The 17,968-nt window shown below is 35.4% G+C and overlaps 2 protein-coding genes across 5 annotated transcripts; one reads left to right on the top strand and one right to left on the bottom strand.

Moving 5' to 3' along the window:
- The first annotated feature begins 69 nt into the window (after positions 1 to 69).
- On the top strand, positions 70 to 6,952 carry LOC146133180 (transmembrane protein 18-like). The gene is made up of 4 exons (XM_083396629.1): positions 70 to 197; positions 2,195 to 2,318; positions 5,540 to 5,688; positions 6,281 to 6,952. Exons 1-4 carry the CDS (start codon positions 159 to 161, stop codon positions 6,374 to 6,376), a joined length of 408 nt encoding a protein of 135 aa, XP_083252755.1. The 5' UTR covers positions 70 to 158; the 3' UTR covers positions 6,377 to 6,952.
- LOC146133179 (solute carrier organic anion transporter family member 4A1-like) lies at positions 6,291 to 17,218 on the bottom strand. Of its 4 annotated transcripts, none has more exons than XM_083396625.1 (12): positions 17,029 to 17,218; positions 15,605 to 15,726; positions 14,628 to 14,909; positions 13,491 to 13,603; positions 13,079 to 13,169; positions 12,539 to 12,676; positions 11,956 to 12,128; positions 10,790 to 10,951; positions 10,493 to 10,629; positions 8,549 to 8,758; positions 7,918 to 8,088; positions 6,291 to 7,274 (listed from the first exon to the last, which is right to left on the bottom strand). In XM_083396625.1, the coding sequence occupies exons 1-12, from the start codon at positions 17,059 to 17,061 to the stop codon at positions 7,161 to 7,163; spliced, it is 1,746 nt and encodes a 581-aa protein (XP_083252751.1). In that variant the 5' UTR covers positions 17,062 to 17,218; the 3' UTR covers positions 6,291 to 7,160. The 4 variants fall into 4 exon arrangements, with proteins under 4 accessions (XP_083252751.1, XP_083252753.1, XP_083252752.1 ...); XM_083396627.1 differs by having other exon boundaries at positions 13,491 to 13,525; XM_083396626.1 differs by having other exon boundaries at positions 15,605 to 15,710.
- Between the last annotated feature and the right edge of the window lie 750 nt (positions 17,219 to 17,968).

The raw sequence follows: 17,968 nt of genomic DNA, 5'->3' as shown, positions 1-17,968 counted from the left end.
CGTTACTTGATTACAAAAGGTTTCATGTTTTTTACGGTCTATTGATTCACCGGGTGAGAGGTGAAAATTAAATTACGATGTTCATAAAACTGTACACTGCACACTGCAGAATTTTTGTCTGAATCATTTGAAAGGCGTTGTGTTTATATATTGGCAACATGGATGACGTTTCAGGATTTTTACGTGTCATAACAGAGGTAAAAAAGTTATTTTTGTTAACCTTTTCTTTATTTACGTAAATATTTTACATATTAAATTTAAAGATTTTCAACTTTGTAATTTTTTGTGCAAAATTCAAAACTTGTAGTTTGAAGTCGGGATTCAGAAGACCCATTTATAAATGTGCTTTCGGTGTAATTTTTTTTAAGGCAGTAAACTAATGGCTCATATCAGATCAGACTGCATATCATGGCACTTAAGGCAGAGATCTGGGGATGTACAGCGCCAAATTTGAAATGTGCAATCGAGTTTTTTTGCATGAGGTTAAGGTATCTAGCACAACTTAACACCTGCTGGGGAATGCAGACTGGATATCAGGCTTGCCAGATTGGCTGCGGTGAATATACCTGCAGAAGTACTGGGGTCACTGGGGGAGGCGAGGTACATTCCAGGGTCAACAAGAGGTTTCCCGGAATCGTGCAACTGACATTGGCCTATATGTAAACATGAAATTACAACACCTAACTTCAATTTCTGAAATCTAGTTTTTTTAAACATGGGTAGCATCACAAAATTTGGCGCTGGGGTTCACAAGTTATTTTATTGTGTAGATTAATCACTAAATTATTTATACTCTATAGTATCTAAGCTAAAGACCAATGCTCTTCTAAAGGTGTACCAAAAAACCTAGCTAGGTTTGCTGTAAGTCTCATTGAATTATTTTATTGAAACAACCAAAATGTTTTATTTAAATACCATTTTAAAATGATTTCAGAACAAACTGAATTTATCCATGGCACTAATGGTTTTTAACCCTATGAAGATTCCAAACTTTTTAAACATACAAGCATTATTGTCTTATCGACTTTTTACACTGTTTAAATTATCTTAATTGGTCTTTTTGAGACATTATACATTCAGTATAAACTGCCATTTTAGTGTTTTTCTTTCTAAATGCCATGCATTAATACCTTTGATCTGCTGTATTAAAGGGTAAGGCAAGTCGCCCAAAGAATTACAGGGGCTATAGACTTTGCAAAAAAAAAAAATTTAAGGTAAATATAATATGTCACAATTTTGGCATCATCTTCAACTTATCTAACTACAAATCAGTATTCGCTCTGGGCTGCCTGCTTTTATTTTTAAAAACTTAAGAAAAGTTGACTATAACAACAAAAGTTTCTTCACTTTCTGCTGTCTTGGCTTCTTGATCATATTTGTTCTATTCAGTTTTACATTGTTTTTTTCAATCTGTTGTCATTTTTATTGTAGGAGAACCACTGAGTTAGACTGTGTAATGTCAGCTTGACAACTTTAAAAACATTACATTCTTGTACCAATAATTGCTCTAAAGGTCTTGCATAAGATAAAAATTTACATTTAAGGGTGTTCTGAATGTAGTCAGTGACTCATGTGGATGCAGCGTCACTTTATTTTGATCCTTAATAGTGCTTAATTAAGATCGTGATTTGTTATCATACAAGTCAAGCATGGAGTATTGTTTATTTTGGCTTTTGTCTGTCTTTTTGCTCATACTGTTTGACTTAAAAATAAATTTCTTTCCATCTGGCAACCCTGGGTGGTTATGGTTACTTGTTTTTAAACCATAGTTGTGTACCAGGTTGGAACACTTGAGTGCGACCTGCGAATTTGATTGACTTTATGCGGTTGAACATATTTCACAGCAATTTTCCACCCAACTCAGACCTAAGCTGAGAGTGCAACTATAGCTTTTCAATCTGAATTGTGTAGAACAAGATATGCAAAACGTAGCTTGTCAGAACAATGCTTTGCTTAATATGTACAACATTGACGTTATAGACATGCTTTAAGACAGGGATGGTAAACCACCGACCCGCAGTCACAAAGTGACCCACCACAAAGCTTCGCATAAAATTAGCAAATAAATAAAATATATAACCCACTTGAGCATTTTGTAAGGATTAAGGTCGTGTTTGTGACCCACGCAATGAAAAGGGTCGCCATCCCTGTTTTAAGCTAAAAAGATGACTGGTTTATTTTGTTATTGTCCTAGGTTGATTGGATGTCAGAAACAAGACTTGTCTTAATTTTGGTAACCATATACACGATATGCATAGTGGCTTCTGCATTTACATGGAAGCATGTCAATCTTCAAGCTGTATACTTTGTAATTTTGTGTGAGTATCAATTTGTAACTTTTTAAACTAACTATCTATATGGAAAAAATAAATTATAAAGAGTCTATATTTTATAGTCAGCAAACTTTTCTCCTCTTGCCCAGTTATTAGTCAACTTTATTTCGCAGAAAGATCTTAGTTAATCCTTATTGTTATTTGTTGCTATGACAAGTTTTGGATGGGATATTTAATGTTATAATTAGGAAATTGGGACAATTAAGGGCTAGTTCTTCCAATTTATAGATGGCTGTAAAAAGTACTCTTATGGCATACAAACTTTACAAAGGTACTAACAGTGCTACAATGACTAATGTCAATGTTGTTATCCAGGGGTGTTGAGCTCAAGTCTCACTAGGGTTCCCATAAGCATGTCAGGGGCAGCACTAACAGAAACAAAAATTAATTATATTTTTTATTCACACTGTGCCTAATTTGCAGTCTAAATATTCTTACAGATTTTTGGCAGTATTCATGTTCAAAGTAATAAAGGGAAATGAGTGCACATAAAATTTATTGTAGCACAAACTACTCAGAAAAAAACGTTGCAAATGAATAAAATTCCATTTGCGCCACACGCCCCAACAATGTTTGGATATAATTTCTTTTTTTTGGGCCACATAATAACTCGCAACTTTTGAAGAGATAGATACTCAAAAAAGGAGTGCTGTGCTTAAAAAAATGCCTTTTTCCGGTTTTTATGTCTCATGTTTTTAATATCCAGTTATAATGTCCAGTCTAAAGAAGGGAGAAAATTGAAAAATTTGTAGACAAGCCTTTGCATGACATGAAAAATCAAAAACCTTCATTCAAAATAAAATTGCTTCAAAGACTTTTGGAACCTCAAGAATTGATTTTGGATTAAATAAACAGCAGAAACTAAGCATCAGCGTTCACACTTCTCAATTAAAAAACGAGAAATTTTGAAGGTTCGTATTAATGGAACGTGTTTCCTAGCTAAGCAGGAGTTAGCCTTTCGTGGTGACAATAAAAGCACAAACTCTTCTAATCTTGGCAATTATGTTGAACGGATGTTTTTGCTGAAAATCATGAAAGACTTTCTTAACATTTTGATACATCTACTGTATTTTCTGGTTTATCTAACGTTAATAGAATACAGAATGACCTGAATAAAGCAGTTGCAGAAGTTATACGAATTGATATTAGAAAGGATATCAAAGACGTCTCGTTTGTTGCTGTAGAAGTCGACGAGACGACAGATGTCACACAAAAAGCACATATCTCCGACATTTTTTACTATGTCAGTGGGACCTCATATGAAGTAAAGGAAGCTTTTGTGGGGTTTGATGATGTGAGTGACGATAGACTCTGCAATAGCTCAATATATTTTAGGAACATTACAAAAGTTTAATTGCGTGGACAAGCCGGTAGCGTCGGCTTATGCACATAAACTGAACCTGATACTCTTACATTTAGCACAATAGAGGAATCAGGTGGCACTGTATAAAGACAAATTGTATTTGTTTCTCGACAAGCTTTCGCACAACCGTGCTTCATCAGGTCAAAGTATAAAGTATGAAAATTTAGCACAATGTATGCCCGAATGCAAAACAGTTTTTTTTCACTGTAAGGGTTAAGTGCATTTTTTAGTAAATTTGTAAAACACAATCGCTTATTGGATGATGTTGTAAACCGGCGTCTGCCAAGGGCATCGCCTACATCCACGAGATGAAGTTCAAATTCCAGATAAAGTTTTTCGTATTATTGGCGACAGTGATGGCTTTCAAAACCGTTGACCGTCTTTTTTATTATGGCTTATGAGGGCATTTTTAATGTGACTGATACTTTGTTCAGAGTGCTTTAAAACAAAGTAATGGACATTTCTTGCTGTTTTGAGCAAATGTGCGACACAGTTGGCTAAGTAAAACGACTGGGATTTACCGACATCGATATTGCAAACCGCGCATCGATTAAAAATAAACGAAAACAAATCTTTTCCAATATTTTGGTTGAACTGAAATCGAGCTTTGACAATTTTAGTGACTTGACCTTCCTGGGTTTAGTAGATTGTTTTAAATTTTCCGAAATTGCTCTAAAGTTTAATGACATCAAACTGCAGAGTTTGTCAAAAAGTTACGCCAAATAATTCCACTTTGTAAAAGTGAAAGTTGATCTTGTGGGACTTAACGGCAAACACGCTGTCAGAAAGAATTGATTATTACACAATGAATTTATATACGAGACGAGACGTGATACACGTCCAACGTTAGTAAGTAAATTAACAAGTTCGAAATTAGGGTTGTAACCAGGACTGGGGAGCCGGAGCTGGAGCCCGCATCTAAGCATTTGCTCTGGAGCCGGAGCCATTTTTATTATTTTTGTGGAGCCGGAACCCTTTTTATTATTTTTGTGGAGCTGGAGCCATTTTTCAATTTGTGGTGAATAAGCTAAGAAATTATATTTTGTTCCATCTCCAATGTTAGTTAGCCAAAAGCAATTTTTAAAACTTGACATTGAATGAGTGACTGGTGGCACCGGAGCTGGAGCCGGAGTCATTGGGTGTGTGTTTGATGGCTCCGGAGCTGGAGCCGGAGCTAATGCTATTTTATGGTGGCTCCCCAGCCCTGGTTGTAACAAAAGGGTTGGCGCTTTGTTCGGATAATTAGAGAAGAAAGGCCCAATATCTTGACCTTCTCGGCCCAATAGCACTTGTAGAATTTACCGAAAGAACTCTGGCTTACATCATCAGTTCGGCAAAAGATAAACTGAGTTTCAGTACAGTTCCTGTAGTTGCGACCAGGATCGTCACAATGCAACGTAACAGCACATTTGTTACGAAACAGACAATAATGACTGTCGAGGAAAAATAGTGTCAAAACAGAACGTTGGGTATAGTGGTAAAATGTAATACTTGGCTACATGATAGCGTACATTTCTAATAACATTGATTTTTTAGTTTCTAGCAGCAGGTTATAAGCACGCACAGTATGGTGGTTTTAGCCTAAAAGCACAAAGTAAGATTTTAACTCGCTTGTCCATAAAATAAATGTTAGCAAACAGTTTACTATTGTCTCAGAAATTTCATCTCAGATACCCCATACACCCAGGGTTAAAAAAACACTACGTTAGACTTGCAGTGTGTTATAAATAAATAGTTCTGTTTCTGTGACATTTGGAATCATATGCGTCTTTGTTCAACAGAATATTTGTTTACACTTGTGTTTAACCATACAACTATCAGGATTTTTGTTTTTATGTTTTAGGCATCGCAATTTATTGGGCTGAAAGCTTAAATCGATTATGCGCCATGAATTGGAAACTCATTGCAAAACAGCAATACTTTGATTCCAACGGAATGTTCATATCTGTTGTGTACTCGACTCCACTGCTACTTAACCTTCTTGCAATTTTGGTAAGAAATGGTTGGGAATATTGTTTATTCTAGCGGGAATTGATATCTGATTTAATGCCCCTCTTATAAATGTCACGTTTAATTAATCAGTTAAAATAAAATGCCCATAAGAATTGTAAAAATTGAAACACTTTCTTTGTGGTAAAGACGCTTACACAATGTTAAACAAAGTAAACAACTTATCACCACAATAAAAGGATTATAATATTCTAAAATTTACTCCAATTTGAAATATTCTACGGTTTTAAAGACGCTTTTAAGGTTTTGGAACTTGTTTGACAGAAAAAAACTTTTATCACAACAACAAAAAAGAAATATTCTAAAATTTGCTCAAAGCTAGAATATTCTACGATTGTAAGCTTCACAATGTTGCGAAAACCATTTATTATCGGCAAATAGAACTGTTTCACAATGTTGTATTTTCGTCGTCGACAAAACAAAATTCTGACCAGGATTTTAACCAGATTTAGCGATCGGTTAAGTCTGTTGTTTAGTGAATTGACCGCATCTGGGTTACTTTGTTTCTATCGCTAGGCAAATCGATGCTTATAGTAACACAGAAATGCGTAGACTTTTGTTCAATGATTTTTAGGTTCATTGGATGAGAAGTGCTGCCGGAGATCTAATCATTGTAAAAAGAAAAGAACTTGCTGAAAGAAATAAAAAGGCGGATAAAAAGAACGAATAAATGTCCTTCTTATTAATGGAAACTGCCATTAACTTTTAATATTCGGATTTACGAGTGTGATTCACTTGTAGGGAAAAAAGTGCGTAAATAAAACAAGACGTTTGACACGTTTGATTAAATCTAAGAAAAGCGCTTGGGTACCTCGAAATGAGGGCCACTGTACAAGTAGAATATAGATTATAGATATAAACGGTGCATAATACATTTCACAATACGTTGGGTGTTTATAATATCAAATTTTATTTTATTACGTCGGTAAAAAAACGTACATTGAAACATATGAAATACACAATCATACCTAAATCTTACTATGCAGCTTCTTACAATTTCGAAGCAGTGCAATAATTTATTATATGAGAATCGGAACGATTCCTCACGCCATGATTTTATATTTTATGATAAATATATTTTGTATAAACTTTTTCAAAATGTTCATCCCCATAAGTTCTTTCCGCGCACATCTCTCCGACTATTCTTGTATATTGCATCACGCGTTGCCCTGGTGTAACATTTTTGCACTGTTACCTGTTTATTATGTAGCATATCTTTATAATAAACTTTGTGTTATGTATGGTGCCATCCGATTGTGTGCCTACATTTTATAAAAAAAAGACAGAACGAAAACTATTTTTTAACAGTAACGACAAATAGACCTATTAATATTTGAGACACCCTCGTTTCAAATTTATAAAAAATGGTTTGTTTCGATAGTACCCTGAAGAGTAGTATATCGACAGAAAATGCAAAGTATAACTTTGGAATTCGCTATGACTATAAAACGATGTTAGGCAGTCAAACTTGAAACGTTTGATGTAGTTGAGCCAGTTGTAGATCGTTTGACTTTCCGTTTTGTACCCAAAACCATTCGAGTCAAACTTAGCAGGAAAACATTGATTACCTGAAAATGCAATTTAAAGAAATTTCTTAAATAGGATATAATTAATCGCAATAGTATTCATCCAAAAATAAATTAACTATATATTTTGAAGTATCAGGTAGAATTTTGTTGATTACAGATTGTTCATAACAGCGTAATTTTGACTAACATGCGCATTAGAGAGGTCATCACTGTTGTTTTTGAAACGATAAACTAACCGTCCATGTGGTACCATACATTTTTACGTGGTGCTGACTGGCGATGTCCGATATCATCGAATCGGTATGTGATGCCAAGTGGTAGTATCGGTAATTTTCCGATACAACCGAGGTATCGCTGTCCGATACCAAATAAAATTAGGCATTCAACCTTGGCTTGCGATGCACATTAACTATAAAGGTAACTAGATTTTCAAGCGCTAAAGCACATTTTTGCTTGAAAATCTGGAAATTATTACGTTTGCACGTTATGAGTTATCAATTTTTCTTAAAGCCAATTTTGCTTAAAAGTTTTGACGCCATTTTGTATCGCACCGGCGAGACTTTTGTCCAATATATCGGGCATCTAAATTTAAAATACGACATATCGGACTTTTTTTAGTATTTTTCAGTTTGAGCAGAATCCATACACTTAAATAAGCAGTTAAAATCATATTGTAATTGACCTTTTGGGTAGCCAACAGTAATAGAAGTGGCAATCTCAGTCTGTGGATGTCGTAAAATCTGCAAGTTGTCTCTGCACCGCATTGCTGACTCCATATACGACAAGCAAGTTGGAAAATAAAACCGTATATTAACGGAAAGGGAAACATTCCGAGAAGCCGGATCAGCGTCCACTGCAAACAAAACAACTTCTAAACTTATCTGTTACTGAATTAATACGAAAATCTTGGAAACCAACTTTTTACCTATGCTATGTTGATTGTAGGCTATTCTATGTAAAACATCGATACAACGATTAAAAAATCAACCTAAAAAATCAATATAAAAACATGAAATAAGCTAGGCCAGCAATTCCTGAAGCATCTTAAATAACAATTTACACAGGCCTATTATTTCTCTGAAAATTTTAAAGGGTTGTTTCATATTTTTACCCATTTTTTTCAGTTTGACAAATACTAAATTTGTTTGTCATGGGTTTATTTGTTTGTCGTGGGTCAAATAAATACTGTAGTAAAGGTGCTTTCTGCCGTTTGTGCCAAGGATGTAACTTAACCTTAAGATTGTATCTTAAGCTCGCTGTTCGGCGTTGACGAAAAAATGTGTTGATAAGAAAAACTGACGAAATCTACTAACCAGGATACCAAAGGCAAAGTATTGGTCTTCTTTGGGCACCAGCTTGGTGCATGCTGTGAAGGTCGGCACGAAAACGGACATGTGCAGGAAAAGGGCCACAAGAATAAGTACGACAAACACGTCACCCTTAATGCATTGTTTCGGTGAGCAAATTCCCAATTTCGCTTGTTGTCTAACAGAGTCGACGATGCAGGAACAATTTGAAAATGTCTAAAAAAAGTTTTTCTTATTCTCGTGCTTACCAAGTTTAGTTATTGGCTAAGACGTTTGCGAAACTCAATTATAGATAAAACTAACTAAGGCCTCCAAAAACTGGAGATCAGCAATTGTCAACGAAAGATAAATACAAAATACGTTTTTATTGGACTTTCAAGCAGGTTAGAACGGAGTTTAAACCGTTTTAATTCGTGACACAAGCTGTGAAATTTCTGTGTAGGTTCAGTCATATTTTGCCGCAACGCGCACAACCTCTTTTAGGCCAGTATAGTTCTTAACCTGGTTCTAGGGGAATTTGCATATAGGTAAGCGAATGCTGTAGATTTGGAGCTGTGATTAAAAGGCAATGTTTCACATAAAACATGAGATTAAGTATTGTTATGCTTATCAGGTATGTTAATAATGAGTGTTTGTAGGCAGATGTAAATTGTGACATTATTGTAGCTATGGCGTGAATATTAGTGCTAAAAAGCAGCGCTACTCGACCAGTGGCCTGCGATACTCTTTTAGGTAAACTTTTTAGCAGGCTCTTTTAATTGTGTTCGGAGCAAATATCAGCTATATCCTGTTCGGCTGTCCCTATGCATATTAATGTTTTGCGTGAATTATAGGATCAATGTTTACCGCAAAACTTTTAACCTTAAAAAGTCTATTTATTATTCGAAATGTTAGTTACATTTTGATTGATAACAATTACTATTTTCTTAATAATTAGGTGTATTATTTTATTAAGTTTAATAAACCTTTTTTCAAGTGATTAATTTACCTTTTGCAATTAAAATTGGATTCGTTCGATTAGATACGCACAAAAAAGTTGTACACAAAAACTTTTTTACTAGACTAAACGCATTTTATAACAGTTAAAGTCGTTACAAAGAAAAATGGCTGATCCAAGTAATATTTCATATAGGCTACCGCCTACCGGAATAAACATTTTAAAAGTCAAACACTAATGTTTATTTTAGGTTAAGTTGTAATTTTGATGCTCACGTGCGGCTGGTCTGTTATTATCTTAACTTAGATGTTCATTGAGTTTATTATGTGATCACAGTTTGTGTTTAATGCAATAGTTATTTAAAAATATACTTACTATTCGTCCAATGGTAAGCGTTTTAAAAGTTAGTTCGTTGTTTCAAACCTTAGTATCGACTTCATTTGTGGTTTCAAACCTTGATATTAGTTACCTACCAGATTTGCTTTCATTACTAAGTTAAGTACTTGCTTAAGTAGCCTAATTTGCTAAAAAACTACGACGCTCCATCAATTTGGTACGTAGAAAGTATATAGCCCCACGCAAGAAAAAAGGTCTACAAATAACGCATACCGCAACGCACATTATTTTGGTTAAGGGCCTGGCGTTTGGTTTGGATGGGGGAAGTATTATTATGTTATCAATAATAATGCTTGACCCACCCAAACCGAAACGCACCCAGCATCCTAAACCAAATAATGTACGTTGCGGTATGTGATATATATATTTTTTTGCGTTACTTTCTACGTATCAAATTTAAAGAGCGCCAAAATTACTTGCTACTTAAACAATAAAATGTCGTTACTTTTGTCAAGCCCAACCCTAGTTATGGCTCATTCCATGGAATATCAACACTTTCGCCAAATGCCTATCGCCTAATAATAAAATAGGATATGCTCGTGGCCCTTAAGACTGATCTGTGGTCCCTACGCATTTGCGCGCGCCAGTTCGCATTTCTTTTGTGTCTGGGTACTTACTGTTGTGTTCTGAGACGTGCATCCGGCAAAGCATGGCGAAAAATACAAAACGCCATTTTCTCCACAGACCGGAAGGAAAGTTTCGTAATTACAATGGCAACGATAGGTGAACGTTTCATCAGTTGTGTTCATTAAATCTTTACAATAAAAGTACCTTGACAAAATTTAGGATTAAAACAAATTTAAGAAACAAAATTTTGATAAAAAAGTCGTGTATTTTCAAAATATTTCTATTCCCTTTGTTTTCAATTAAAATTTTGTCTTGTGTTTTTCTACTTTTTACTGGTGTGGACTTACTTTGCTGGTCACAGTAAAGGAGAAACATCGGCGCACAGAAAACAACCATCGCACTCATGACAGCAACAAACTTTATGATTGAGATTGGTGTGGTGAAATATTTCTTGGCCAAAACACCACCACCGACTTGGCCCAACAAACCGCCTGTAATGGCAATTGAACCTGAAATGAAAAAGGGTCAATTTGGGCTTCGTTAAAGCCGGCGCTTAAACTAAAATTGCTCTGAGGTCAAATTATATCATGTATAGATCAGGGGTTCTCAAACTGGAATACGCGAGAAATTTCATTTTCCTATTACTGTAACGATTTTCGGTAACAGTTCAAAAATGTGACAGGAAGAAAAAGGTTAAGTTACCATAAGAGCAGCATTTAAGTTGAACCACCACCGCGCTCCCCATGCCTTTTTGCTGCTATAGACATCAATACATTACTTTTTTTGGAATGCATATGTGAGCAGCAAACTATCAAATTGTTTCGCCATAAACAACATTTTGTTTTGACACTATTTTCCTAACATTGGGAGCCAATGCTGTCTATTTCGTTACAAACGAGCTTTTACTTTGCTTTTCGACGTTACTGCCCGGAACTACATTAACTGTAGTGAATTTCAGTTTATCTACTGTTGTTCTGATATTTTAAGCCCGGATTTTCTGCAACATTTCGGCGCTAATAGTCCAAACAATTTTCCTCGCTAAAGTTTGTACTTTTATTGCTGATATACCAAACTTATTGCTTCCAAAGTAAAAACAAGTGGGTTTTGTATTTTTATTAGATTATTGTTTTGGGTACGTCGTTCATACAGATAAATCGAAGGGTACGCAGCTAAAAAAAAAGGTTGAGAATCCCTGATACATATTAACCTGTGGGCCACAATTACGATTTACGTATTTTCTTCATGGGCCAAACGCGGTATAGAAGTATTTCTTTTTATGTCATAATGTGCCGAAATAAAACAATTATTTTCAGAAAATCCTGCAGTTCTTTAACAAACCCAAGCGGAAATAAAAAGCTGTGGTCAATGGTTCAATCGCGCGGAGCGCTTCGCTGACAATTTGCAATTGCCCTAAAACCCTAAAACACTACTATAAAGAATATATGTATCCGTTTAAAAAAAAAAATAGTCGTACCACACTCGGCAAAACCTCAACAAAATACTTAATTCAAACCTATTCTTAGATTCGCTTCAGGAGCAGAATAGTTGAAGGCCGTCTGTAGATACTTGGATAGAAAGGCAGTAATTCCGGACAGCGTCCCGTAGTCGAGCGAGAGAACCAGGGCCAGAAGTAAGAAAGGATAATTTCGCAAAATTTTTCGCATGGATGACATGAGGGTTTCACTGCTGCAAATCGTAAAAAAAGATCATTGGCATTTCGCGATAGACATACGAAACGACCCCACGATGAGATTTTCCCACTTTTATACGATGTATAATTTCCAGCCATTTATATCTGCAGAGTATACCATTTTTTCTGGCTCAGTTGTACAAAAACCTTTTACGCCATGGACCCCTTTTACTTACTTTACGGCACAACAATTAAAAAATCACGACACAACAATAATTTGTCCAAAATTATTACTTATGCGACTCATTATTTATGCTAGTGTATACGAAGGCTTTAGCTAGATTACCAAACGTTACTGTTGAAACAAATTTAATGAGTAGTTGGATGAATTATTATTCACGTTAGCCAACTGAGGCATGTATACGGCTATTTTTTTTTTCACTATTAGCTGGTTTAAAATATAAACCTCTGCTGTTGATCAGGCTCTTCTGTTGAAGGTAAAAATAAAACGGGGATGGCGAAGAGAAATGTTACAGCGCCAACAATCATCAAACCTAGCCACCAAGCACCCACCCAGAGCGGACTATACTCGTCAATTTCAGATCTGCAGAAATCAATTCAGATAAGTTCAATAATGCATATAATCATAGAAACCTGGACAGCGAAACATTTTCGATTTAGTCGTCTACTACATCTTTCGTACATTGTATTAACAAATATCAGAACGGAAGAACGCATTATTTTATGACAATCACTTCGGATACTAATAGTATTAAAATTAAATATTTCCTTTAGCTATTTCTTGTTTTAAGGTTTACTAAGCTGAAGCGATAACGTGTTTATACAAAAGGCGAATTTTATGTCAGAAAACATAAACGCTGGTTAGAACGTGGGGGTTAAACCGATAAGCTCAAGTAACCAGGATAAACCTTTGAGCCTTGTTTATCCCTTTTCTTGAAGAAAACCGATTGTTTCATTGACAGTATGAAAATTCATCCTCGCTTACCTGTTGTTGAGCTCGGTAAAAATTCTTAAGCTGGTTCCGCCGATAAAGTAGCCTAGCGCGCCGCCAACGGTAGCAAACGCCAAAAAAATGCCTGAAAACAAGTGTAGAACATTTAAAAAATATCAGACAATGCTAAAAACAAGTCTATAATATTAACTATATCAAAACATTATGGTAACAAATATACAGATTAAAACCTAAACTACGACGCGAGGCTTTCTAATCGATCAACTATAAAATGTAATATTTATTTTATTGCGTACATCATATCTGTTGACGAAAAAAATAGCTGATATACCAAACCGTATTTCCCCGCATCGCACAAAACATAATATTCGTTACAGGCGCTCTATTGTCACGCACAGCTACACAACGATAAGTAACAGACATTAAACCTTTGTGTACGACTAACCTTGAAATGTTGGAGCATTTTGTCCACAGTTTCTGCTAAAATAGACAAGACCCAGCGTTATCAGCGGTATGTTCATAATTCCGTTCAAAATTTGAATGCCGACGAAGTAAATTCTAAAATAAATAGTAATTTTTTCATGCTTTTCATACGTTTATCTTAGTAAGTAAATGGGTTTATGGATTTGTTTTAGGCTTAGATCGTTTATTTGAAAAGCTTTGCCGTACAAATTGTGGCTGAGAAATAAAATAATAAGTCACCAAACTTTGTTAAACTTAAATGGTCAACGTACAATGTTTTATCTTCAAAAAGTCCTAAAGTGCTTGGAAATTTCCAGTCAAACATTCCGTTACGCACCATAGCTTTCGTGATAAATTATTGACTTTTCGTCTTTTCCCAAACATCTCGGGATTTTCCGGGGAGGTGTTTTTCGGTTTTTAATGCCAGAAATAAATATCCTGCAACGCCGACTACATTCCAAGTGTTTATACCAGTAGTCGCACGCTTCTTCACTACGCGACCCTTTATAATAAATAGATTGCGGCACCCCTACAGGATTTTCCTTAGGTAAATTCTTATAGAAAGTCACAATACACAGAACTTGAACAACACACTTCAACTGTACAACGTAGGAAGTTTTAATTGGATTTATTCCACTCTAATCTTACACAAAAAGTTGTAAAATCAGATTTTTAAATATTCTCAAATATGTCGCGGCATCCCTGGTCATTCGAAATGGCACCCCGGGGTGCCGCGGCAACCCGGCTGAGAACCACTGCTTTATATCATAAGAATCCGGATTTAAACTTACAATACCTTGCTATTCGAAACATTCGATACATTAATTACTTAATTACTTAGCATTGATAATTACTTCGATCGCCTTTGGACGACGTTTTAGAAATAGGGCGCCTAATTTAGCAATAAACAAATGTAACGTGGGCAACCTCGTGTTCTTTTAATTTAGTAACGCTCATTTAAAAATGCTTCGAATATCTTTTACGGTGAATTATCTTACGGAGGTGTTCAGTTGCATGTTTTTGTATGTCATGTCAAAAAATTTCATGCGCTTCGCAAAGAAAATAATTCTGTTTTCACCACTGACTTAAAGAGTTTAGGTAAACATCAAAAGCGACTCACAAATAAAGTCGAAGCCCGCTGTCTTCTTCACAACGGCCTGTGTCTGTTGCTCCGTTGACGTCGCAAAGTACGGACACGTTTGAGTTTGGTTTATACTGTGGGGTGGTAAAATGGGGAAGGCTAAGCATGAAAGTGAACACCCCCATGCCCATCACACCAAACCCAATCCACCGGGTAGGTCGACCCTTGCCCCCTAGGTAGGCGACGGTTGGTTGAACTAGGCACTGTATGAGATGAAAGCAGCTAACGAGCCAGGCCACCTCCGTACCTTTAAGGTCGAATCTGCAAAGTTCAATGAAATAAAAGTGCAAGTAGGAAACTAGCTCACTATAATCAAAATGACTTGGAGCAATAAATTGGAGGTGAATACATGAGTCCACTTAGTCGAGAAATATTTATAAACTAAAGAAAAAACAGTTATTAAAAAATAACAGTGTGGTAACTGCTTAAGTCAATGACTTGATTCAGGTGGACTTAAGTCAAGAAAGTAATTTGACTTGACTTAATCTATTTGGCACAATGACTGGATTTAATTTCCAATTTAATTTAACTCAGTTGGAGAAATGGTTAGACTTAGACTTAAGTAAATTATACAAATGACTTGACTTATTGTAAAGTGCTTTAATTAAATATTTTTTAGTAAAACTGCATTGTACTATAACCAATTAATAAATATAATAAATGTTAACTAGCTATTTGTTTTGGTTGTTTGTGTTTGCTGTGCGTAGCCTACTATTGGTCAGAATGGGACCCATTTTTTAGAACTTTATTATTTGAAATTAACTTGCTTTAACTAATGACTTGGACTGATACTTGACTTGCTACTTTTTTTAAATGCCAGAACCTCATTTATTTACTGAAATTTTAAAGGATAGTTTTACTTTGGTGAGGCGTGGCGTTCTTTTTTCTATTAAAACGAAATTGATTCTCAATTGGTAAAGAAAGATACATTTTACTCATATAAGAAGCCGACTGACCTTTTTTCCAGTGTCGTTTCAACAGAAACAAGCAGTCCGTTAATAATAATTCCCTGCATTAAATTGCACAAGCTCAGCGAAAAGAGGATCAAAAGGTCTCCGGGAACTAGAATAGAATAAGACTACATTTTTTTACGATTATCCCGAAAATATAACACATTCTATGTTTAAAGCCACAGGATCGATAGAGAACGACGTTGGTGTACATTTCGATGAGATAGCTAGCCAAAAATTGATGTTATTCTCTGCTAAAATATATTTACGGAGTATTTGTCGCAATTAAAAAAGATGTAGATTTTTGAAAACAATTCTATTTATTTAGGTAACTGCTTTACCTGTCTGTTAATTTTTTAACGGTATTGTGCACCCAGTATGGGGTATAGGGTCATTGAGTTTGTAAGTTATTTTGAAATGCAACACCTTGGGAAAAAAGTTGCGTTCAAATTACAAGTTGAAAGTTACGTTTGTCTTTGGGGCCCTCGAAGCCTCAGAAGACAATTATTAGTTTGTTGGAACGTAATTGTACGTATAGGCGACGAACGAAATGCAGACTAACAGATCAACTAGGGGTGGCAAACCTATGGCGCATGCGGAAAAAGTGTGACTTTGCACGGTGACAAATAGGGTACTTTACCACAAACATGACACAAGAAAAAACATGCCTGCTCGTAAAAATAAGAAATACTAAAAGTTGTAAATTTAGTTTTATTTAAAACCTCCAAAAGTTATCATATTATATTATTGAACAATTACCTATTAAAATAACCCATGCAAATTATAAAATAACAATAAAGTAAGGTATTTTTATCATGTTTTTTGTGCAAAATTTCTCTACAACAGCTGTTAAATTTTCCTCTACAATAGCTATCATTATTGATAGTATAAACTCTAAACTATCATTATATATTTATATAAATTAATTAAAAATTAGGATATAAATGCCAAATAACTATACTTTAAAGTTTAAACAGTTAAAATTTCTGAAATAGGTTAAAAAAACGTTAGCATATTTGAATTAAAATGAAAAAATGACGCATTACAAACAAAAGGTCGGCCACATCTGGCCCATAAACGTTCAATGTAGCTCGACCAAAATTCATAAGCATAACATTTTCTCGGCACGTTTTCAACATTAAAACATTCTGTTAAAAAATTCTTTTTTGTGGGGTTAGTTAATTTTTACTTTTTTAAGGCCTTCCGCATGCAAACTTTGAATCGCAAATGACCCAATCGAAACAAACTAAGTGGAAAAAAAGTACAAGTAAAATGTTAGTTTAAACCTGAATAATGGATTTCATAGAGTAGTACTTTACTTTATTATTGCTACTATCGACAAATAAAATATTTTTATGACGTTACATGCTATTAGTGTGTTTTTATAATACAGAAAACATATTATCCAAACTATTATTGTGTATACTCACTAGCCATTTGCACATTATTTTCTTCGCGCACATGTAGGTTTCACTAAGCTTCAGTAACTGCCATCAAAAAGATAAAACAATGACAACTTAAAATAAATAAAATCGTTAGTAGTGTTTGGTCGACTGCAATAAAACTCTTTTAGATTACAACTTTAGTCGAAGTGTTTGCAATCGCAAAAATGCACTGCGTGTTTTAAGGAACATTGTATTTTCTCACACCAAAAGGTTCAATGCCAAAAACGTGCACATCACACAATAATACGGCTGGGTCTGGCTAACGGAAACGGCAAACAACCTCAAAAATATAAAAAAAGTAAACGTTGATGCGTCCCATCAGCCGTACGCGAAACGTTTGTCCTCCTTTGTTTTCGACTGCCCTAAACCATTGTCGATATCAGCGACCATTCGTGCAGACAGACCACAAGCGACCTGGGGTAAACATACAGCGTAGAAAACCCCTGACATGCGCTCGAACTTGGGTTATATGCTTCGCGGTTTCGTTGGATATTTTTTCTCGCGCAAGTTAAGCAGGGATACGCGAGGAGTTTGACTGGTGTTTGCAGAGTCTGATCACGTTTCGTCGATTAACGGCGATTGTGGCATGCGCCTTCATGCCGTTTTTAACGGCAATTACAATTTCCAGTCGACTACATTACCAGTTTCCTGATTTTGTTAAGTTCAACTGAATCCTTTGTCCAATCGCTCACCTAGACTTCATTAGTTTGTTTTAAGTCCGCGGTTTAGGGGTCAAAAATCAATCGTGCCCGTAAGCTAAACTTTACTTTATTGCGTTATAGCTGTTCGGTGATTTAAAAGCGCGGAAATATTGGGTTTCGGGTGGTGTAAAATTCTGCCCTGTCATCTCAATATAATCCTATCGAAACTGCGGTTGGGGTTTTTCTTCACAAACACGCACAGGTGTAAATGAAGAGATATCCTG

This window comes from Ascidiella aspersa, chromosome 9 (genome assembly GCF_963924565.1).
Source record: "Ascidiella aspersa chromosome 9, kaAscAspe10.2, whole genome shotgun sequence".
Taxonomy (NCBI): domain Eukaryota; kingdom Metazoa; phylum Chordata; class Ascidiacea; order Phlebobranchia; family Ascidiidae; genus Ascidiella; species Ascidiella aspersa.
The sequence above is the reverse complement of the archived record's forward strand: the minus strand, read 5'-3'. Positions and strand labels throughout refer to the sequence as shown.

Excerpts from the sequence above, each read along its gene's own strand:
- LOC146133180 (XM_083396629.1), top strand. The coding sequence starts at position 159 with ATGGATGACGTTTCAGGATTTTTACGTGTCATAACAGAG. Across the intron at positions 198-2,194 it reads TTTTACGTGTCATAACAGAG|GTTGATTGGATGTCAGAAAC; the intron begins GTAAAAAAGTTA and ends TTATTGTCCTAG. Across the intron at positions 5,689-6,280 it reads TTAACCTTCTTGCAATTTTG|GTTCATTGGATGAGAAGTGC; the intron begins GTAAGAAATGGT and ends AATGATTTTTAG.
- LOC146133179 (XM_083396625.1), bottom strand. The coding sequence starts at position 17,061 with ATGTGCGCGAAGAAAATAATGTGCAAATGGCTA. Across the intron at positions 13,604-14,627 it reads AGCGGGCTTCGACTTTATTT|AATTTACTTCGTCGGCATTC; the intron begins GTGAGTCGCTTT and ends TATTTATTTTAG. Across the intron at positions 7,275-7,917 it reads TACTGTTGGCTACCCAAAAG|GTAATCAATGTTTTCCTGCT; the intron begins GTCAATTACAAT and ends TTGCATTTTCAG.